The sequence below is a fragment of the Ips typographus genome, linkage group LG8, assembly GCF_016097725.1.
Source record: "Ips typographus isolate SLU linkage group LG8, UJ_Ityp_2.0, whole genome shotgun sequence".
Classification (NCBI taxonomy): Eukaryota; Metazoa; Arthropoda; class Insecta; order Coleoptera; family Curculionidae; genus Ips; species Ips typographus.
In genome coordinates this window covers 3,044,254-3,061,794 of record NC_138429.1, presented here as the reverse complement: position 1 = coordinate 3,061,794, position 17,541 = coordinate 3,044,254, and the positions used below count along the sequence as shown (strand labels likewise).

General features: G+C 34.0%; 2 protein-coding genes across 3 annotated transcripts; both read right to left on the bottom strand.

Moving 5' to 3' along the window:
• Window positions 1–465: 465 nt before the first annotated feature.
• On the bottom strand, window positions 466–1,864 carry pinta (prolonged depolarization afterpotential (PDA) is not apparent). Its single transcript, XM_081985469.1, has one exon. It carries the CDS (start codon window positions 1,751–1,753, stop codon window positions 911–913), a length of 843 nt encoding a protein of 280 aa, XP_081841595.1. The 5' UTR covers window positions 1,754–1,864; the 3' UTR covers window positions 466–910.
• A 1,247-nt stretch (window positions 1,865–3,111) lies between these two features.
• On the bottom strand, window positions 3,112–17,188 carry LOC145732914 (ABC transporter G family member 20-like). 2 transcript variants are annotated; one of them, XM_081985463.1, is made up of 10 exons: window positions 16,975–17,188; window positions 8,817–9,038; window positions 7,942–8,256; window positions 7,688–7,889; window positions 7,064–7,384; window positions 5,154–5,510; window positions 4,919–5,096; window positions 4,672–4,858; window positions 4,140–4,228; window positions 3,112–4,086 (listed from the first exon to the last, which is right to left on the bottom strand). In XM_081985463.1, the coding sequence occupies exons 2-10, from the start codon at window positions 9,023–9,025 to the stop codon at window positions 3,608–3,610; spliced, it is 2,337 nt and encodes a 778-aa protein (XP_081841589.1). In that variant the 5' UTR covers window positions 9,026–9,038; window positions 16,975–17,188; the 3' UTR covers window positions 3,112–3,607. The 2 variants fall into 2 exon arrangements, with proteins under 2 accessions (XP_081841589.1, XP_081841588.1); XM_081985462.1 differs by lacking the exon at window positions 16,975–17,188 and adding an exon at window positions 11,710–11,868.
• Between the last annotated feature and the right edge of the window lie 353 nt (window positions 17,189–17,541).

The following is a 17,541-nucleotide window of genomic DNA, read 5'->3' as shown; positions in this document are numbered from 1 at the left end:
TTAATGGGTCGTTTTGGGTCTATATGGTTTATGTCGAGGCGGTTCGGCAGCCTCGAGTTCGACTATGTTTATTTTTTCAATAAATCTAGTTCTTATAATTTCTTAGTTCAGATTTTGTCTGTATAGTCTTCTGTAGAGATACCGCTCACTGTGACGTCGGAGTCACCCGCATAAAATAACGGCAATAAAATGTCATATTGAGTAATTGTCAAGATAGTAATCACAGTTATAATTGTAGGTTATAACTTAAGGCAAGGGCTACAATAAATATAATAATAACATATTAAACACTGTCCGCGGAATAATAGTTTAAATGTCGAATTCTGATTGGTTCAAAATGTAAAATTTAAAATTTCGTGATAAGAACAGTAGGACATTTTTGAAATTCCTGTCAATGATTTCATGTTAATTTGTTTATTAAAAGTAACACCCTGTATAGGACTGTAACAAAACAACTTTGGACCATAGTTTTCAATATTTTATAGTAGCAAGCATGAGTTATTTTTAAAATATGACAAATTTATCGTGGAACACCCTGTATATTTTTCGCAGAGAACTTTTTTTCTTTGCTTACAAAGAAACTCAAATTTAATTTATTTATCTGTCTAATGGAATATTGCACCGTCGTACTTAACTACCAAGTTTAAGTTAAACGTAGTTCAGACTGTGACTTTATACACTTGTTCTGTCACATTCAAAACTTATTTCCACTTAAACTCGGTTATACGACGGTGCAAATGGGGTTTAAATTAATAAACTGTAACAAAAGTTCTTCGTTTTCAAACGCTACAATTCATTCACCAAATGTCCAGAAACAAAGGACAATTAAAAAGTTTCTTTACCACAAAAGTGGCAAAATTTGTTGGTAAAACAAAACTTAATACAAGTTTAAGGAGGAAACAGGTAAAAACTATTTGGCAGCTGCTTTGTATTTCTCGTCTTGTATAAACCAATCCTTATAATCCAACACTTTCTTAAACCAGTAATTCCCTAGTGATTCAAAGTTATCCCCTTGACCTCCATACTCTGGAGGTAAAATATGTGTCCCTACAATGTTTTGGGCTTTAGTGACCCCTCCAAAATGCACTCTAACTCTATTTCTCATTTTTTCACTCATAAAACTCTTAAATATATTCAGCGCTACAGTAATATAAGTTGGTGAGTTAATAAACTCTAGTTGTTTAGGTCGGACGTGGTAGTTCTGCCAAGCAAACACTGATTTTTTTATAAGTCCTGGGGTCATGGTTTTGTAGTGGGCGAATGATATCCCGGTCATGTCAAAGATTGCTATCACCCCGTAGATTTGAACCAGCTCATTTTCCAAACAGGCCACATCCAACACCATTTTTCCTGCTTTGAATACGTCATCCCAAGTGTGTAATTTTGGGTCGTGTGCCGCCGTTCGAATTATAACCACCAACTTATTGTCATGATATTGCTTCAAAGGTAAAAACACTCCACGTTTGATCAGTTCTTGGATTACTGGCAGTAGAGGATTTCGTTGCGCAAACCACTCAAGCCGATCTCGTTTCATGGTGTAATAATTCACCAATTTCAGTTTGGTTTTCTCCAAGTTGAATTTGCAACCTCGCAAAAACGGAAGCAGGTACCGGTCTTCTGTACGTCCATTAAGCCAAGGTACCTCATTTTCAAGCCACAACTTTAACTGTTTCACACAAACTTTCCGATTTTCGTCAGTTTCGTTCAGATTCTCGGCAGCGTACTTTTTGGCCTGATCATCGATAATGTTCATGTTGAAACTTACGGAAACTTACTGTAAACAGTATAAACACGGCTGGTTTTCGCGTTCTACTTGAGTTTAATGGGTGATTAGTTGAGTGGGAAGTGCAATACGAAGGTCGATGGGTTAAAGTACGTTACCGCAGTTAACGAGACAAAGCAGCAAACGTTATCACATTTAATAATAATTGATAAACATTATATTAATCGATTTATGTAAATATGTAATTACTCTAGAAAAGGTGAAGGAAAAAGGCGTCATTTCAGACTATACAGGATGTCGCTTTTTGTAATATGCGAAAATTACATTTGTTTTAAGTATTGCAAATTTTACATAAAATGGTGAATATCTCACAAACGGATACAAATAGGTATAAGTCTCGAAACTATAAAAAAGTGTAAATATTGAAAGTTGTACGAAATTTCATTCTGTACAAGACTGAATTACGGTGTTTTTGCCCTTAAGGGTGTCCCTAACTAGTTACAAGGCAAAAAGTGGTAGTGCCCAAAACTGAAAAAAGTGACTCCTCTCTACAAGATTGTATTAAGCTGTTTTTACCCTTGAGGGCTTCCTTAAGAAGTCATACAAGACAAAAAATCCCAAGGTGTCATCTAATTCCGGTAACCGTAAGTGAAAATGTTTCAGATAAATTACCCCCATCGACTTCCATATACTCAAACCAAATTTTCCGAATTATGATCATTACGCGACGGACCACCCTGTAGGTATACGTAAGGACTAACTTAATACTAACTAACTAAATGGCAACACCGTTTTTTATACCATATTTGGATTCTACAAATTATATTGATATTTTGAAAACAAAAATTCACCAAGAAGTCAGATTAATAACCACTCAGAACTGATTTGAAACGTTCAAAAGGGGTTGATAAATCAATTTTTTATAATGAAAATTGATGGTAAAATTTTGAAAAAGATGTTTTTGACATTTATTTAGAAATGGCTGAATAATGGTATGAAGTATATGTTGCATTAAATATGTTTACATTTGTTCGTAAAACTGAAATGTGGAATAAAAAAAACAGTTACCATTAAAAAACAAAAATATTTGAAGTACCCAATTTTGGATTACCCTGTTTAAATCCAATTCACATAAAAAACCACCCTTAAAAAATATAAACATACGGGAATTATAGTGTTTTTGCGAAAACTAAATCATTTAAATTTATACACGTTAAAATGGATATTTCTAATCACAGAAAGTCTGAAAATAAAGCCTGAAACACCCTGTATAAGAGTGTCTATCAACCTATTTATATCTAACATCCAAATTACTCTAATTTTCATTGACTAAAAAAAAACGAAGACCTCAAAAAGGCTTATTAACTTCAGTTACAACAAACACATAGTTTATTAATAATTAATTTATTTTTTACTTATAGAACAAAAAAACGTACATCACAAAACCACAACTATAACTATTCTATAAAAATATAATTAACATTTTGAGCATGCGCCTTATTAAGTACTTGTAACAAAAATGGTTTAAAACATATTCTTAATCTGTCAGAATTTGGTGGATTTGCAGACCATTCTATCATGTATGAGTCAATTAAAAAGGTTCGTTTACACACCTAAAACTAGAAAATTATGAATTTTCTTAGGTTGTACAAACATGACTATGCTACGAATCTATACAACTTACATGCTACAAAATAGGCAAGTCAAGATATAAATAACAAAAAATAATATTTATTACTTTGGGGAACCTAATATGGTGTGCTTAAATTGAATCAACTGATAACTTTTAGTTTTGCTTTGCTTGAAAATAACCAAACTTGAGTTAAGGATAGAACACAAAACAAAACAGATATTAGCTAAAACACAGATTTACAACGAGCGTCCTCAACCACGTTTGATTTTAAGTGCCACCAAACTTATTGTTAAAAATAAAACAATCCACACTCCCGTTGAAATGAAACCGAAGTAAACATCAGGTTCCACCAACGACCAACCTCTGGTCATCATTGCTCGAAGTGATGTCGTCGCTAACGTTAAAGGAAGAAAGGTGGAAATGTACCTCAGAACCAGCGGCATTCCTTCGATGGGCCATATAACACCGCTGAGCAGCAATGTGGGATAAAAGCTACCCAATGCTAACTGAATCGCGTTTCTTTCGAGCTCACAAATTGCGGATATAACAAATCCGAAACACATTCCGCAGAGTCCTTGCAGAATTGTTAGCACGACCACCATGATGATGTTACCCTTGCATTCCACTCCAAAGACGAGAATCATGAAGATCAACACTAAAGTTGTTTGTCCACACATCACTACGAATTGAGTCACTACGTGCGAAAAGAGGACTTCTCCTGGTGTTACACCTAATTTTTTTTTTTTAATTGAAAGCTGTAGCAAAGAATTAAAAATAACATACCTGCCACCCAAGATCTGTCCAACAAACCTTCCATTCGTTCTATAATAAGGGCAGACGAGGTTAAAGCAACTGCCAAGAAGAATACAATCCTGAAAAGGAAATTATTAATACAGCAAAAAAACTTTATTCTAATATGCAGTAAAAAATTAAAAAATAACATATCATTTGGGATCGAAAAAACATATTTTAACTAATAACATTATAGATTAATATGGTAAAGGTAAATTGTGTTATACATATATTTGTAGATACAATTCACCCAAAAATTTATAGAGGGATTGATTCTGTAAGTAGACATTTAGGACACTTTGCCCTTATAACCCCTTCTTAAGCAAAATCCCCCTTGGTAGAGAATTAAACTAGCTACAATTTTTCCCTATAAACTTTTGCTGAATATAAGTGATTTGCTTTCACTTACACTCACTACTCCACTGTAGGCATATGGACTACTACTTTTTGCTGAATACTATCAAGGAAAATTACTTGAAAGTAACTGAATTACATTATTCAATTAAAGTAATCCTAAACTTACGTTAAAATTACACCAGGTGCCACAAAGTTCGTGAAAGACGGTTGTTCGGATCCGTAAATGGGTTTTTTGAATGATATAGGAATTTCAGCCAAGGCTTCGTTTTGATCGCAGTCTCGTAATAAATCTTTCGTAAAATTTTGGTAAGTTAGTTGCAAGTCCCGTTGCAAAATAATTGCAATTTGTTGATCTACAAATCCAGTGTTTTATTAAAAAAAAATCACTCAAGAAGAACTGAGAAATAACTTACTGGACATATCCAGCCACACGGTAATTTCACTCTGGTCTAAGGTTTCTTCATCACTGTCTTTCCCTAAAGCTATCCTGGCTACCAAAGCATCCGTAAAGTTGTCAGAAAAGTATAACGCTCCCCATGCCTCCCCTCTTCTTACCGCATCTCTGGCAGACTCTTTATCCGGATAATACGTCTAAAACATAGTAAACAGTTTAGTTTATAATCATTTTCAACCAAAACCTAAACTCACCTTAGTTATTGTGCTGGCATTGATCGCGTGCAGATATCGACAACTTAAATTGCTAAACTTACAACCCTCCTCAAAGGCACACTCTTGATAAGTCTGATTTATGTATTGGGTTTCACTATTTACAATGGCAAGTTTGAGGCCAGTCGGATCACCGCCGATGGCCAGACAGAACAGGATCACCTGCATTACGGGCAGAGCAAAAATGAACAGCATCACCCCTACGTTTCGCCACATTCGCAGGAAATTCTTTTGGAGAAGAGCTTTGATTTTTCCGGTGGTTGTCCATTCGCTACAGTTGCTACAGTCTTCGCACGCTTCTTGTAAACCGTGTTTTGCTGATGATGCTTTGCCAACAAACTGTAATAATTTAGTTACTAGATTGACTGACTGTTTTAAGTAAAGAAACAAATAGTGGAATTGAAAATTCTGTCTGAGAACCTGAATTTGTTGGGAACGTAAGTACGTTTAGCAGTTATATGCTTTTTGGTTGATTTATGAAGAACTATAGATAAAACTAGAAAGAAATCCCACCAGACCAGATATGGTACATCCAACAGGTTGACTATTTTGATGATACAGGGTGTTTCAGAATAGGTGTTACAAACTTATAGGCCAAGTAGGAAATTAAAATTGAGCAGAAAATATCTTATAATTAATGTCGTCAGAGCTTTAGTATTTGAGATACCAGATGTTGATTAGTAACTAGTAAAAACAAATTGTATGACTCGACTTTAACTGTCTAACTTGGTGAATTCTTTCATGTTTAAATATAACAAAGTCGCGTTACACTATTTTTCTATACAAAAAAAGCTATCTCCTATCCTATCCTTAGAAATTACCTGAAAAAAAGTTCTCCGCCACTAAACTAATTAATAAAGTGTGTCTTGGAGAAGCAGTGGAAGACCTAAATCCAGAAAATGACATAAAAATCAAGGGCTATGCAGTCTTCTTGGGTGTGAAAGTTGTAAATAACAGGATGAGCGAAAGTGAAATAAAAGAACGAATAAATAAAGGAAAAAAAAAACGATAAACTCACTAAACTCAGTATTATGATCAAAGAACATTACCAGAAACAGAAAAAGCCTTATTTACAGTATCATCATACAAAGTATAACGTTATGGAGCTGAAGTGTAGCAAGGAAATCAACAATAAAAAAGCTGCTAACAGTAGAAATGGACAATAATCAAAAAAAGATCTGGTGAATCAAATACAAAAACTCCAAAACAAGTCTGGAGAATGGGAACCAGATAATTTATTGTATCTCAAAAAGTGCAGCTCCAACAGAACATTTTCTGCTCATTTCTGCCTTTCCTACATACCCGGTAACTTGGGGTAATATATTCTATAGCATCCTGTAGAATAGTATGTGGGTTATTAGGTTCGTTTCTTGACCAGTTAATACAAAGCTTTGGCAACTTTAGACGTTATTAAATTAAAATAACAGATTTCTCGTCATTATTTTACTTCGTGGGTTACTAGAAATAATTTTTTTAATACCAAAATCAGTTAAGTAAGCCAAGAAAGAATACCTGGTACAGGACAATAACCGATCAAACTATATTATATTAATTACATCTAGAATCCCATTGGAGGAGCATTCCAGGTTAACTACAAGCAAAGAAGCTACTATTTATCTTTAGTTCCTGCCGAAATAATAAAAACCTAAATATTTTAGTATCAAAGTTTGGCACTGTATAATAAATATGAATGTGCAATTATTTACGTCAAACCACCTTTTAAAGTGATCTATCTTGTATGTATGAATTGATTAGTGTTTTGCAAACTGAGAAATTTTTAGCACCTTTAAGTTTTTAATTACTACAAAATTAATAGCCGTTTTTTAATTATGAGTTAAAACAAAATCACAATTTTTAATTTGAAATCAACAACATTATTAAAATCTACTCACATCAACGTGTCCATTTGTATCCTGCACCAAAACCTCTTTGCTTTGATGAAAATTCAATCCAACGACACCACTTTCTTCGCTCACATAAATCGGTTCCTTTTTACCCCAGTTGAGAGTGGCCAAACTGATGTTGTTCGTTATATTATTGTCGGTTTGAACCACGGTTTTACCACCTTCACCACCTTCGCCTCCTCCACCTACTTGTACTTGCTTCCTAGACAGTTTTAGGAATACTTCCTCCAGGGTAGCGCAGTGGTACATGGATAACAGGACAGCGGGTGCTTCTTCAGCTAATAGTTTACCACTTCTCATCAGACCAATCTATGATAATAATAATAAATTCAAAACTAGTAGAATTAAACTGTACTTGGAAACATTATGGCTATAATATTAATTTTCAACCTAATGTCGATGTTATTTTATTATGACGTCCAATTCCCAAAATTTCCTCTATCTAACGAGCAACTAACTGACGCAAAGTTAATTCATTAGAACATTACTTTGAAGGTCATGTTTAATTAAACAGCCAGACCTATTAAAGGATTATACCTGTCGTATGATCTGAATACAAAATGATCCACAGAAATTGCTCCTACACGCCTAGTAAATAATTAGGGTACTTACAGCATGAGCCTGTCTAGCTTCTTCAATATAGTGCGTAGTAATAATCACAGTCTTATTTCCATCTTTAGTAATTTTCACCAGGTGTTCCCAAATACTTTTTCTCAACAAAGGATCCACACCAACTGTGGGCTCGTCCAAAATCAACAATTCTGGATCGTGCATCAAAGCTACAGCGAATGACACTCTTCGTTGCTGTCCTCCACTGTAATGGTCAACAATTGAGGCAAAAGCTCAGGATTTTGGCAAAAACTCACCTGAGATTTTTTACTAATCTGTTCTGGCCAGGCAAATCTAAAAGATTCAGCAAAAACTGCAATCTGTCCCTGATTTCTGGAGTTTTCATTCCGAAGATCCAGCCAAAGTAGAGCATCGTTTCTTTGATGGTGAATTCACCGTAGAGTGCTATTTCCTGGGGCATGTAACCGACTCGTTTGCCTGGTACTCCAGAACCTCGTGTACCTGGTTTGCCACCCAACACCCAGATTTCTCCTGAGTTTAGTCGTCTACGTCCTACTATACAAGATAGTAATGTAGTTTTACCGCATCCAGACGCTCCTAGTAAACCATATCTGTAAAGATTAGTAAAAAATTGTTTAAATAAATGTAATATTAATATGGCTTTGTTGAATTGTGACCGAATCAAAGTGGTCAGCCGATCTTAACCCTGGTTTCACCATTGTTTCTGGGTTGGTAAACCTTGAAACCCTCAGTATAGCCATTAACCATAACCGTTGCGGTTGTCTGTATTTTTTTCTGATCTTCAAATTCAGGAGACTTGATATTGTTCTTAAAACAGTTGATTATTAGTCTGATTCCCTCAATACTTTCATCAATCAATGCTAATAAGAAAGAATTTTTTTGCAAAAAGTGAAACATTTACTTACAAACCAAACAATTTGTATGATTTTTTAATTACCAGTTACGCGCAATGTTATTATTGCTTCTTTACTAAGCATCCTGGTATTATATACACTGTGACCTAAAAAGCTATGTAACAGTTACACAATTTCGCACACACACATCCTGTTTATTATATTATTACCCGAGTCTGTCACTTTTATGTAACAAATTTGTGTTGGTTTCTTGTATGACTTAATTTTTTTTTTTGCAACATGGTGAGCAAACTTACATGGTTCCTTTGGCGACTGTCATGTTCAAGTCACTCAAAACATGGTTCGGGTTCTTGTTGGAACCGTAATGTTTGAATGCGTGTCGAACGCATACAGCCTGCTGTCGCCTATTCCATGCTGCGGAGTTTTGGTGCGTCGCTGGAGGCCTCTCCACGTTTACCCCCACCAAGTCCGGACCTGGAACCGTCGGTTCCACTCTCTCCCCCATAACGCTGTTCCCACTGAAAGAAAAATGATATTTGAAGGTTTTAAGAAATGCAGTTATAACCTTGATTTAGTTCTATTGAGGTTGTTTAGAGGTAATGTTTTATTTGAGTGGGTTTTTAGTGATAGAATCATTACTGCTTCCCTTTCAAGCTCTATGAACAAACTGCAAAAAAATCCATAAATTGATGATAATCCGTGAGACCTAAAGCTTTGTTAATAAGTAATCTTGTAGTTTGTTGACCCTTAGAATGAATGCATTATTAAACGTCAAAACGATACTTAAACACTCACCCCAGCTACTAAATCGATAGGTACACCTTTACCATTCACGGTATAGCTGTAACCATTATTACAAAAATATTGTTACAGGTTGCACAGTTAGCTTACTTATTAGACAAGAATGCAACTTTCTCTTAAAGAAACATTAATAAAGTGGCTTCTATATTAATATTATTTACCTGGTGTGTATCATTCAATTCATACACACATAACGTTTCTGATTTCGTTATTGTTGTTTAAACAATTGAAATGCGTCGTAATAATAATGTGAAATGATATAGGAAGAGGACAGATGAAGAAAAACGTTTATCAGAAAAGTGAAAGCAGACAAGGACGCGTGGTTTTTAAGTCTTCTAGCACCCACATTTTGAAGAACAGCCTTGCTTTGCTGAAGTAATTGGAGTGGAATATCGTTCACTGACCGCGGAATTAAATAGATACGATCTTGTAATGTTTGTTATTACACCATGGATATTCTATTTTCTTTATATAACAGCAGTGTCATGTTCTACATCAACAACAAAACTTCCTGCACATGTGGAGTTAGCAACATGATCAAAAAGCAGCAAGCTGAAAACTAAGATTTACACATGTAGACTTAGCATAAGACAAGTTTAATATTTGTCACTTGCTGGTTTAGCTACATGGTTAAGTACCGGCTTTTTCTGCAAACTTAAACAAAAAATGTGGTTTATGGTGGTCAGCATGCGTACACATATGATTAGCATCTTGATGTGGGTCTATATAAACTTGAATTAAAATACAACACTGAGTAAGACAGTAGAAATGGCCAATATCACCTTGACCACAAATGTGCCTTACATATTAACACTCACATTCATGTTGGAACTATACACAGAGTCCCAGTATAGTATTAGTCACTTTAAGGAATCTTAGTACATTGTGAAACTATAATAGTCCGGTAGTTTGTGGTTTCATAAAATATAACGCTGTTATTACTTGACAAATATGATTTTGTTAATGGATTTCTATTTGCTTAGCAATTTGCTGCCAGTACAGTCTCTAAATTACCCTCCAAGTTGGTTTGAATGACTTAGCAGCTTAAGCACGCAAACATGCAAAATGGAACATAAACGTTTCAAATGTTCTGTTTTGCGGAAAATGGCAAGCAAAATGGTTTGCGGAATAATAAGATTGTTGAATTATATTACAAATGTACTAGTCATTTACTCGTATAAGCAAGGTTTGTGCCCAAAACTGCTTTTCAAGTACTTAAATAATTGAAATAAATGAAGAGGAATAGCCACTTAGTGCAACAAATACAACATACAACAGATAGTAAAAGCAACCAAAATGATTAGACCTCTAAATGCTATTGAGAAATTTCTAAAAAGTTCCAGAGACCTCTAAAAGTGTCTTAAACTTTCCCAGAACTGTTTAAATTGCCAAAGGCCTCTAGAATCATATTAAAAGTTCCATAGATCTTTAAATGCTATTGAAAGTCTTTTAAAAAGTTCTAGATCTCTACAGGTATCTTAAACTTTTCCGTAACTGTTTTAAAATGCCAGAGGCCTATAGGACCATTTTGAAAGTTCCATAGACTTCTAAATGCTATTGAGAGCCTTCTAAAAAGTGACAGAGGCCTCTACAAGTGTCTTAAATGTTCCAAGAGTTGTTTTAAAATGCCAAAGGCCTCTAGAACCATTTTGAAAGTTCCGTAGACTTCTAAAAAGTGCCAGATGCCTCTACAAATGTCTTAAATTTTCCAAGAGTTCTTTCAAAATGCCAAAGGCCTCTAAGTCCATTTTGATAGTTTCATAGACCTCTAGAGGTATCTTAAACTTTTCCAAAACTATTTTAAAATGCTAGAGACCTCTAGGACCATTTTGAAAGTTCCATAGACTTCTAAATGCTATTGAGAGCCTTCTAAAAAGTGCCAGAGGCCTCTACAAGTGTCTTAAATTTTCCAAAAGTTGTTTTAAATTACCAGAGGCCTCTAGGAACATTTTGAAAGTTTCATAGACCTTTAAAAGCTATTGAAAATCTTTTAAAAAGTTCTAGTGCCCTCTCCAACTGTCTTGAACCTTTCCAAAGTTGCTTTAAATTGTCAAAGGTCTTTAGGACCATTTTGAAAGTTTCGTAGATCTCTAAATGCTATTGAGAACCTTCTAAAAAGTGTCATAGGCTTCTCCAAGTGTCTTAAATCTTCCCAGAGTTGTTTTAAATTGCCAGAAGCTTCTCTGCAAAGTGACATCATTGTCAATTTTATTCACTTTTTTTTTCAAATAAAGTTATAGTTAAATATAATTTTTCTGACATGATCTATTTTCCTTTTGAATTTGAATCTTTAAAGTAGATTTCCTCAAAACTACAATTTTATAAGTTATATTTCCACTAGAGGGGTGTAGGATATGAAAACCTATTTTGACCAAAATCTTGACTTACATTTCCGTTGCCGTTAGTCTCAAACCAAAAATTCGATACACCAACTGAATAATAAACACCCACATCCCCCAATTCAACCCGTTTCGATCAGTACGACGCCACAATAGGCCCGGACATTGGTATCGCACGAATGGTACTAACGCGTACTAGTTCCATTAAACTCGAACACCAAAAAAATAATTCGTGAGGTAATTATCATACAAGACACCTTAATTAATTTTCTATGTACCTGTTTGTACGTGATGATGATCATTTATTAAGTAAATGGATCAAAATGGACGAGCAATTTGGATAATTACCTTGTTTGTTACTCTCTTTTTTTTTATCATGGGTCACTTTGTGACCCCTCCGCTAGGAATTTTTTGTTTTAGTTATGTAATATGACAGTGACGTTGAACATCCCGGGTGTGGTTTATTGATATTTTGACCCTCAGTTTTCACAAAAAAAAAAATTTCAAAATAATTAGTGGAAGATTTAGGTCGGTTGTCATTAGTAATTCAGCAAGGTCATTGGAAACCCACCTGTAGTCGATTTTGCAAGATGTACTAAATATTTTTCACTTTGATGGCAATGAATTTATAATTGTACAAACAGGTCGATTAATAACTTTATCGATATAAGTGAATAAAAATAATTTTTATTGAAAACAATAATTATTAGCACAAAATGTTATAACTTATATGCTGATTTTACAGAATGATGCAGTTTTATGTTCTAGTCACGATTATAATGAATTATTATGAAAGTTGTAGGAGAAATAATGTTTTGCTCAAAGTCAATGAAAGTTAATTCTTTAACACTTTTAAGATTATTTTAAAACCACCAAATGCCTTTAAGAGACATTTAAAAATACCAGAAAACTCTAAACTATGTTAAAACTTAACTCAACACTATTTTAAAATTGCCTGAACTCATTTCGTTTTGCTAGAGACCTTTGAACTTTTTTAGGACTATTGTAAAACCACCAGATGCTTTTAGCAGTCATTTAGAGCTGCCAGAAATTTCTGAACCCTCTCAAGACTAAGACTAAAATTGCCAAAAGCTTCTATGGAACTCATTTGGTTTTTCTAGAGACTTCTGCTCCCTTTTAGGCCTTTAAAAGCCTTTTAGAAGTGCCAGAAATTCCTGAACCCTCTCAAAACTGTTTGCCTCTATAGAAGATGCCTCTTGGAGTGATTTGATATTACCAAAGGCCCCTGAACCCTGTGGAACTGTCACTTGGAAAAATCAATTGGCAACCGTGGACACGTCAAATTAAACTATAGAAGTAGTATCAAGACTACTTTAGTGCCAATAAATTAAAAAATAAATTTTTGCTAAAACAGGTTTTATTGCGATTGAGTAGATGCTAGTAAATTATATAATGGGGGCATTTTGATTGAATAGCTCCAGAATTTACGGAATGCACAATTTTTCTGGACGCTAGATGGCGCTCACTGTTATTTTTTTAAATTACCGGTCACTAAAGTACTCTTAGTAGTACTTTAAAAACCTAATTTTTGACAAATTTGGAACTGAATTTACTTGACTCATTTAACCATTACAAGTGTATCCATTTTTGTTTTTAACGTTTTTTTTTTCATTACTAGTGCAGTATAAACTGTTTGGGAACTTATTGAACATCAAATTGTCCCCGTTTAGTTGAAATTGGAATTACTTTGAATACGAAACATTGAACTGCAACTTTTACTTTTGTTGCCCAATTACCCAACGATAAACCTAAAATTAATGACCTATAAAACAAAAGCGTGAGGCGGCAAATTTTTCTGTAATGTCGGTCTCAATCAGCAAATCGTTGTGTTTTGGTTCGGAATTAAACTTGAAAGTATTGCGATCATGCAAAACCTCAGTCAGTCGACAAATTTCCACCCTTAAACTTCATGTACTCAATATCTATTGTTTTTGTTTTGATTAATATAAGCATCAAATCTTTTTTAATTAACACGTAAGTGGTTTAATCAAAGAGAATTATCCCAGTTAAATAACCAATATAATTATATTAATAACCGGTCTAATTAATAATTATTCACCCACTCTAATCTTGTCAGCAAAAAAAGTGGACTTTGGAACGTAAGATGCATAATAAAATGCAAGCAGCCAGTCTATTACCAAGAGTCCTTGCTTTTTCTTATATTACTCTTTATATTGTGCTTTAATAACTGCAAAAATATCCCGATTTGCGTTCACCTCTGAATAACAATAAAATCATTAGTAATCATTGCAGTTTACACTAGCTCACTGAATGACTCTGCTCGATTAAGTCTGGCTTATTAAAATAAAAACTTAATTAAAACTGCAATGGGCTCTGACTCAAACTATGAGAAAAAAGACATTTTTTGAAGATAATTTATATTTTAAACCTATTTGGTGCTTATATTATGCAAACTTTGTAATGTTGCCTTTCACCAACTATTGTCAGAATGCAAGATAGTAAAGATAAACGAGGGCAGGGAGGAAGTTTTATACGTACATGGTCGGTTTCAATTTGAATTTGAATTTTTAAAGCTCAGTTTACATACATTATTAAAAAACAACATGTAGTAAAGCTTTGAATGGTTTAATTATTCAAATTAATTGCATAATACTGTCTCTAGAAATGTCCTGCCCAAATATCCCCTAAAATGTATCAAACTTATGTTGACAAGTATTATGATAATTTATATAATTAATTACTGTGTAGGTAATGAGTAAAAAATTTGAAACTAAAAATGAAACACGTTGTAGAGAAATCAATATGCGGATGATACAGATAATCGTGACCGCTCGAAGAATGACGATGCAGTTTCAGTTACTTTTACAGTTGCTTATGTATACACATTAAACAAGATACTTTTAGTTTAAAATGAATACAATCTACTGTAGAGTTTGCCTTTGAGAATATTTTAATATCCATATCACAATATTCGTTAGTTCAAAACTGAGAGCAATAACTTATTGCAAAATTTGAAGAAGCTTTAGGAATAACTATTTCACAGTGTTTTTCAGTAACTACCTGATGAAGAAACCGCATTTTTCACTATTACAATGCGAATTATTTTAACTACTGACATTTACTGACGATTTAACTGTCGAAATACACTGAATACTCAGGGTTTTAACATGTGAAGAAGACCGTAAAATTTTTCTTGAGAAATACGACGTTCCCAGATAATTCGCAATAATTCTAGCACCATATTACGCACGCAATTCTATTGTATGATTTCTTCAGTTGGTAAAAAATATGAATTGAGTAAGTAAGTTTTAATTTAACAAAATATAAACACTGAAAAACTATAAGTAACTGAAACCTACAAAAAGCTACGCATATTTGACCCACATACTCGAATCCACCAAGTGTTGCAATTAATTTCTCGATAAGTACCAAATCATCTGTTGATCAACGTTACGTCATTGGAAAGCCTGACCATTTCACTTTCTATAGATTTACGTTGTAACTGTTGCACTAGTCTTATACGAATATCCCGTTCATTTCGGTTAGAATGCCCCAAAAACCGCTACGTTTTGGTAGCTTTCATTGACGTGACAAAAGTAAGGTAAACTCTTATTAATAACTAATTGGTTACGCGTATGATAATTATGAATTTTTGGCTAAAGTAAAGGTTATTCTTCGAATATTCGGTAAATTTTTTCATTTTATTCGAAAACGGATCAAGGCAAATGGTGATCGTGTGAACGTCATTGAAGAAAACCGGTCGCTTCATTATGCCCAAAGCTTTCTAGTTGGAAAAAGGTACTGGAATTCAGGTGTTGACGTAAATTTGCATTTTGTATATTTGCAAAGACGACTCTAGAGTCTAATGGACAAACCAGTTGCTAAAAGGGAGGGTCAACAAACGGTTTTCAAAACTGGAAATGTCAGGAAAGGTCAAAAAACTTTCCAAATAAAATTCTGGATCTGATGGGTAAAAGAAGGTCTGAAGATCATTACTACTCTAATCAAGATCTTCTCCAAAGCAATAAAATTCAAGAAATATTCTCTAATGTAGAAATGAGCAACATAAAATTACTAGAAAGGCTAAATCAGTACCTAGTTTAGATCGTTAAGCAATTTTAAGAAACTGTACTGCTACGGTTACTAGTTTTCTTTGAAATTAGATTTTCTTGCACTGATTGGAACGAAGCAAATTACTGAAAACTTCAAGATTCAATCTGGTAAAACTTTCAATTTTAACCCAAAAAAATGGTAGGTTTCACCTTTTCTTTAAGTCGCATACATTAAATGTTACGAGAATATTGTAATTGATACGTCAATCATTAAAATCTGACTAAAAACTGGAAATTACACATTCTGTTTTTTTGTTTGCCTTGACCCAATGATCATGACAATTCCATGTTTTACTATACCAAAAATAATCAATTTCCTTGTATGTTATGTCTAGGAAAAAACTGAACTAATTAAAGACAGTTTTTTACAAAAAACCCTGTTATTTCAGGATATTCTCCAGGAAAAACTCTAATAACAGACGGGACATGTTATAATACTAGTAAAAAAAATGCACGTGAATAATATTTAATTTTTGACACACTTTCTAGTGATGGTCAACTGGTTATGAGTGTAACGTTGATTTTGTTTACTATATTAAATGTTGCAATGTTTCATGAAATATGATGATTCAAACTATATGAAGAGGAATCATTACAACCAAAACTGATTCAATTACAAAGGTTGCATTGATATGCAACAACCGGAATTTAAACAAACTTTTTGCATATTAAAATTAACAGGACACACCTTGTGTAATCAAAGACAGGTGAACAATACACCTGCGGATTTTTAGGGATAAAGTGAATTTGCATTTAGTTCATGGTGTCATTGACTTTGATTCAGTTATTACGTATTATTGTAGCGATATACAGAATGTTTCCTTGGCAAAAATAAGCTTTCTTAATGTTATTACTGAAAGTAGGTCAAGAATCAAACAGTGACAGTACGTTTGAAGGTTTTTGTATAGACTTGAAAATTTAACATAACATAAAGAAGATGACTTTTTGGTGAAGGGGATTTTTTACGAAAGTATTAACCAAATTCATAAATATTGCTACTAGTTTCGTGTCGCACTTTTCCATCTTATGTAAGTAGCTTTAAACCGCAATAATCGGCTTCGCAAAGCCTTTTACTTTTCATATCGGCTGTTCCTTTGGTTTCACCTTTCTGAGTAAGACACACCACATGCCGTATACATGTTTACTTTTTCCTTTAAGCGAAATGTATCCAACACACTGCAAAACTTTCTAACATAGATGAGAATAAACAAAAAGCGTACCTTGCTAATGAAAATCCAACTTTTACAGTGACAAAATCCTCTGATGAACAAAACAAATAACACAAAAAAGTGAAAAGACACACACTTGATGTTTAGCAAGTCGATGATGGTTTCTAGACGCACACCACCACTTCGTGAGAACCAGAGTCTAAGTCAGGCCGAACTAAGTCGAGGCGGCGCGGACTTTCTTCGAAGAGGTATATCGACGCACTGACTGACCAACCAACCATAATTTTTTTGCTGTGGTCAAACAGAAACCCCCCCGCTATTGGTTCTTAATCTTAACCCTCGGTTAGTCTGCTGTAGGCCTTTGGACATGCCAAGGTTCAGGTACTTAGGTAATAAACGTTTTGAGACTTGCATTTTAATGTCGCCATTAAATCAAAAATGTTGATCAACGATCAATGTGGTAAGTCTCAAAAGTGTTGATTACTCTTCAACAAGGAAAAGTTATATTGGTCTTGGTCTTGCACGAGCATCTTTCAGAAAAGTTCTTAAACCTTGGAACAATACGAAAATTTCATAACTTACCAATAACGATGCTAATTTACATCAAATTCCATATCT

Coding starts and splice junctions, on each gene's coding strand:
- pinta (XM_081985469.1), bottom strand. CDS start 1,753: ATGAACATTATCGATGATCAGGCCAAAAAGTACGCTGCCGAGAATCTG.
- LOC145732914 (XM_081985462.1), bottom strand. CDS start 11,774: ATGTGGGTGTTTATTATTCAGTTGGTGTATCGAATTTTTGGTTTGAGA. Junction 4,859..4,918: donor CGTGTGGCTGGATATGTCCA/GTAAGTTATTTC, acceptor CTGGATTTGTAG/ATCAACAAATTGCAATTATT. Junction 4,087..4,139: donor GGACAGATCTTGGGTGGCAG/GTATGTTATTTT, acceptor AAAAAAAATTAG/GTGTAACACCAGGAGAAGTC.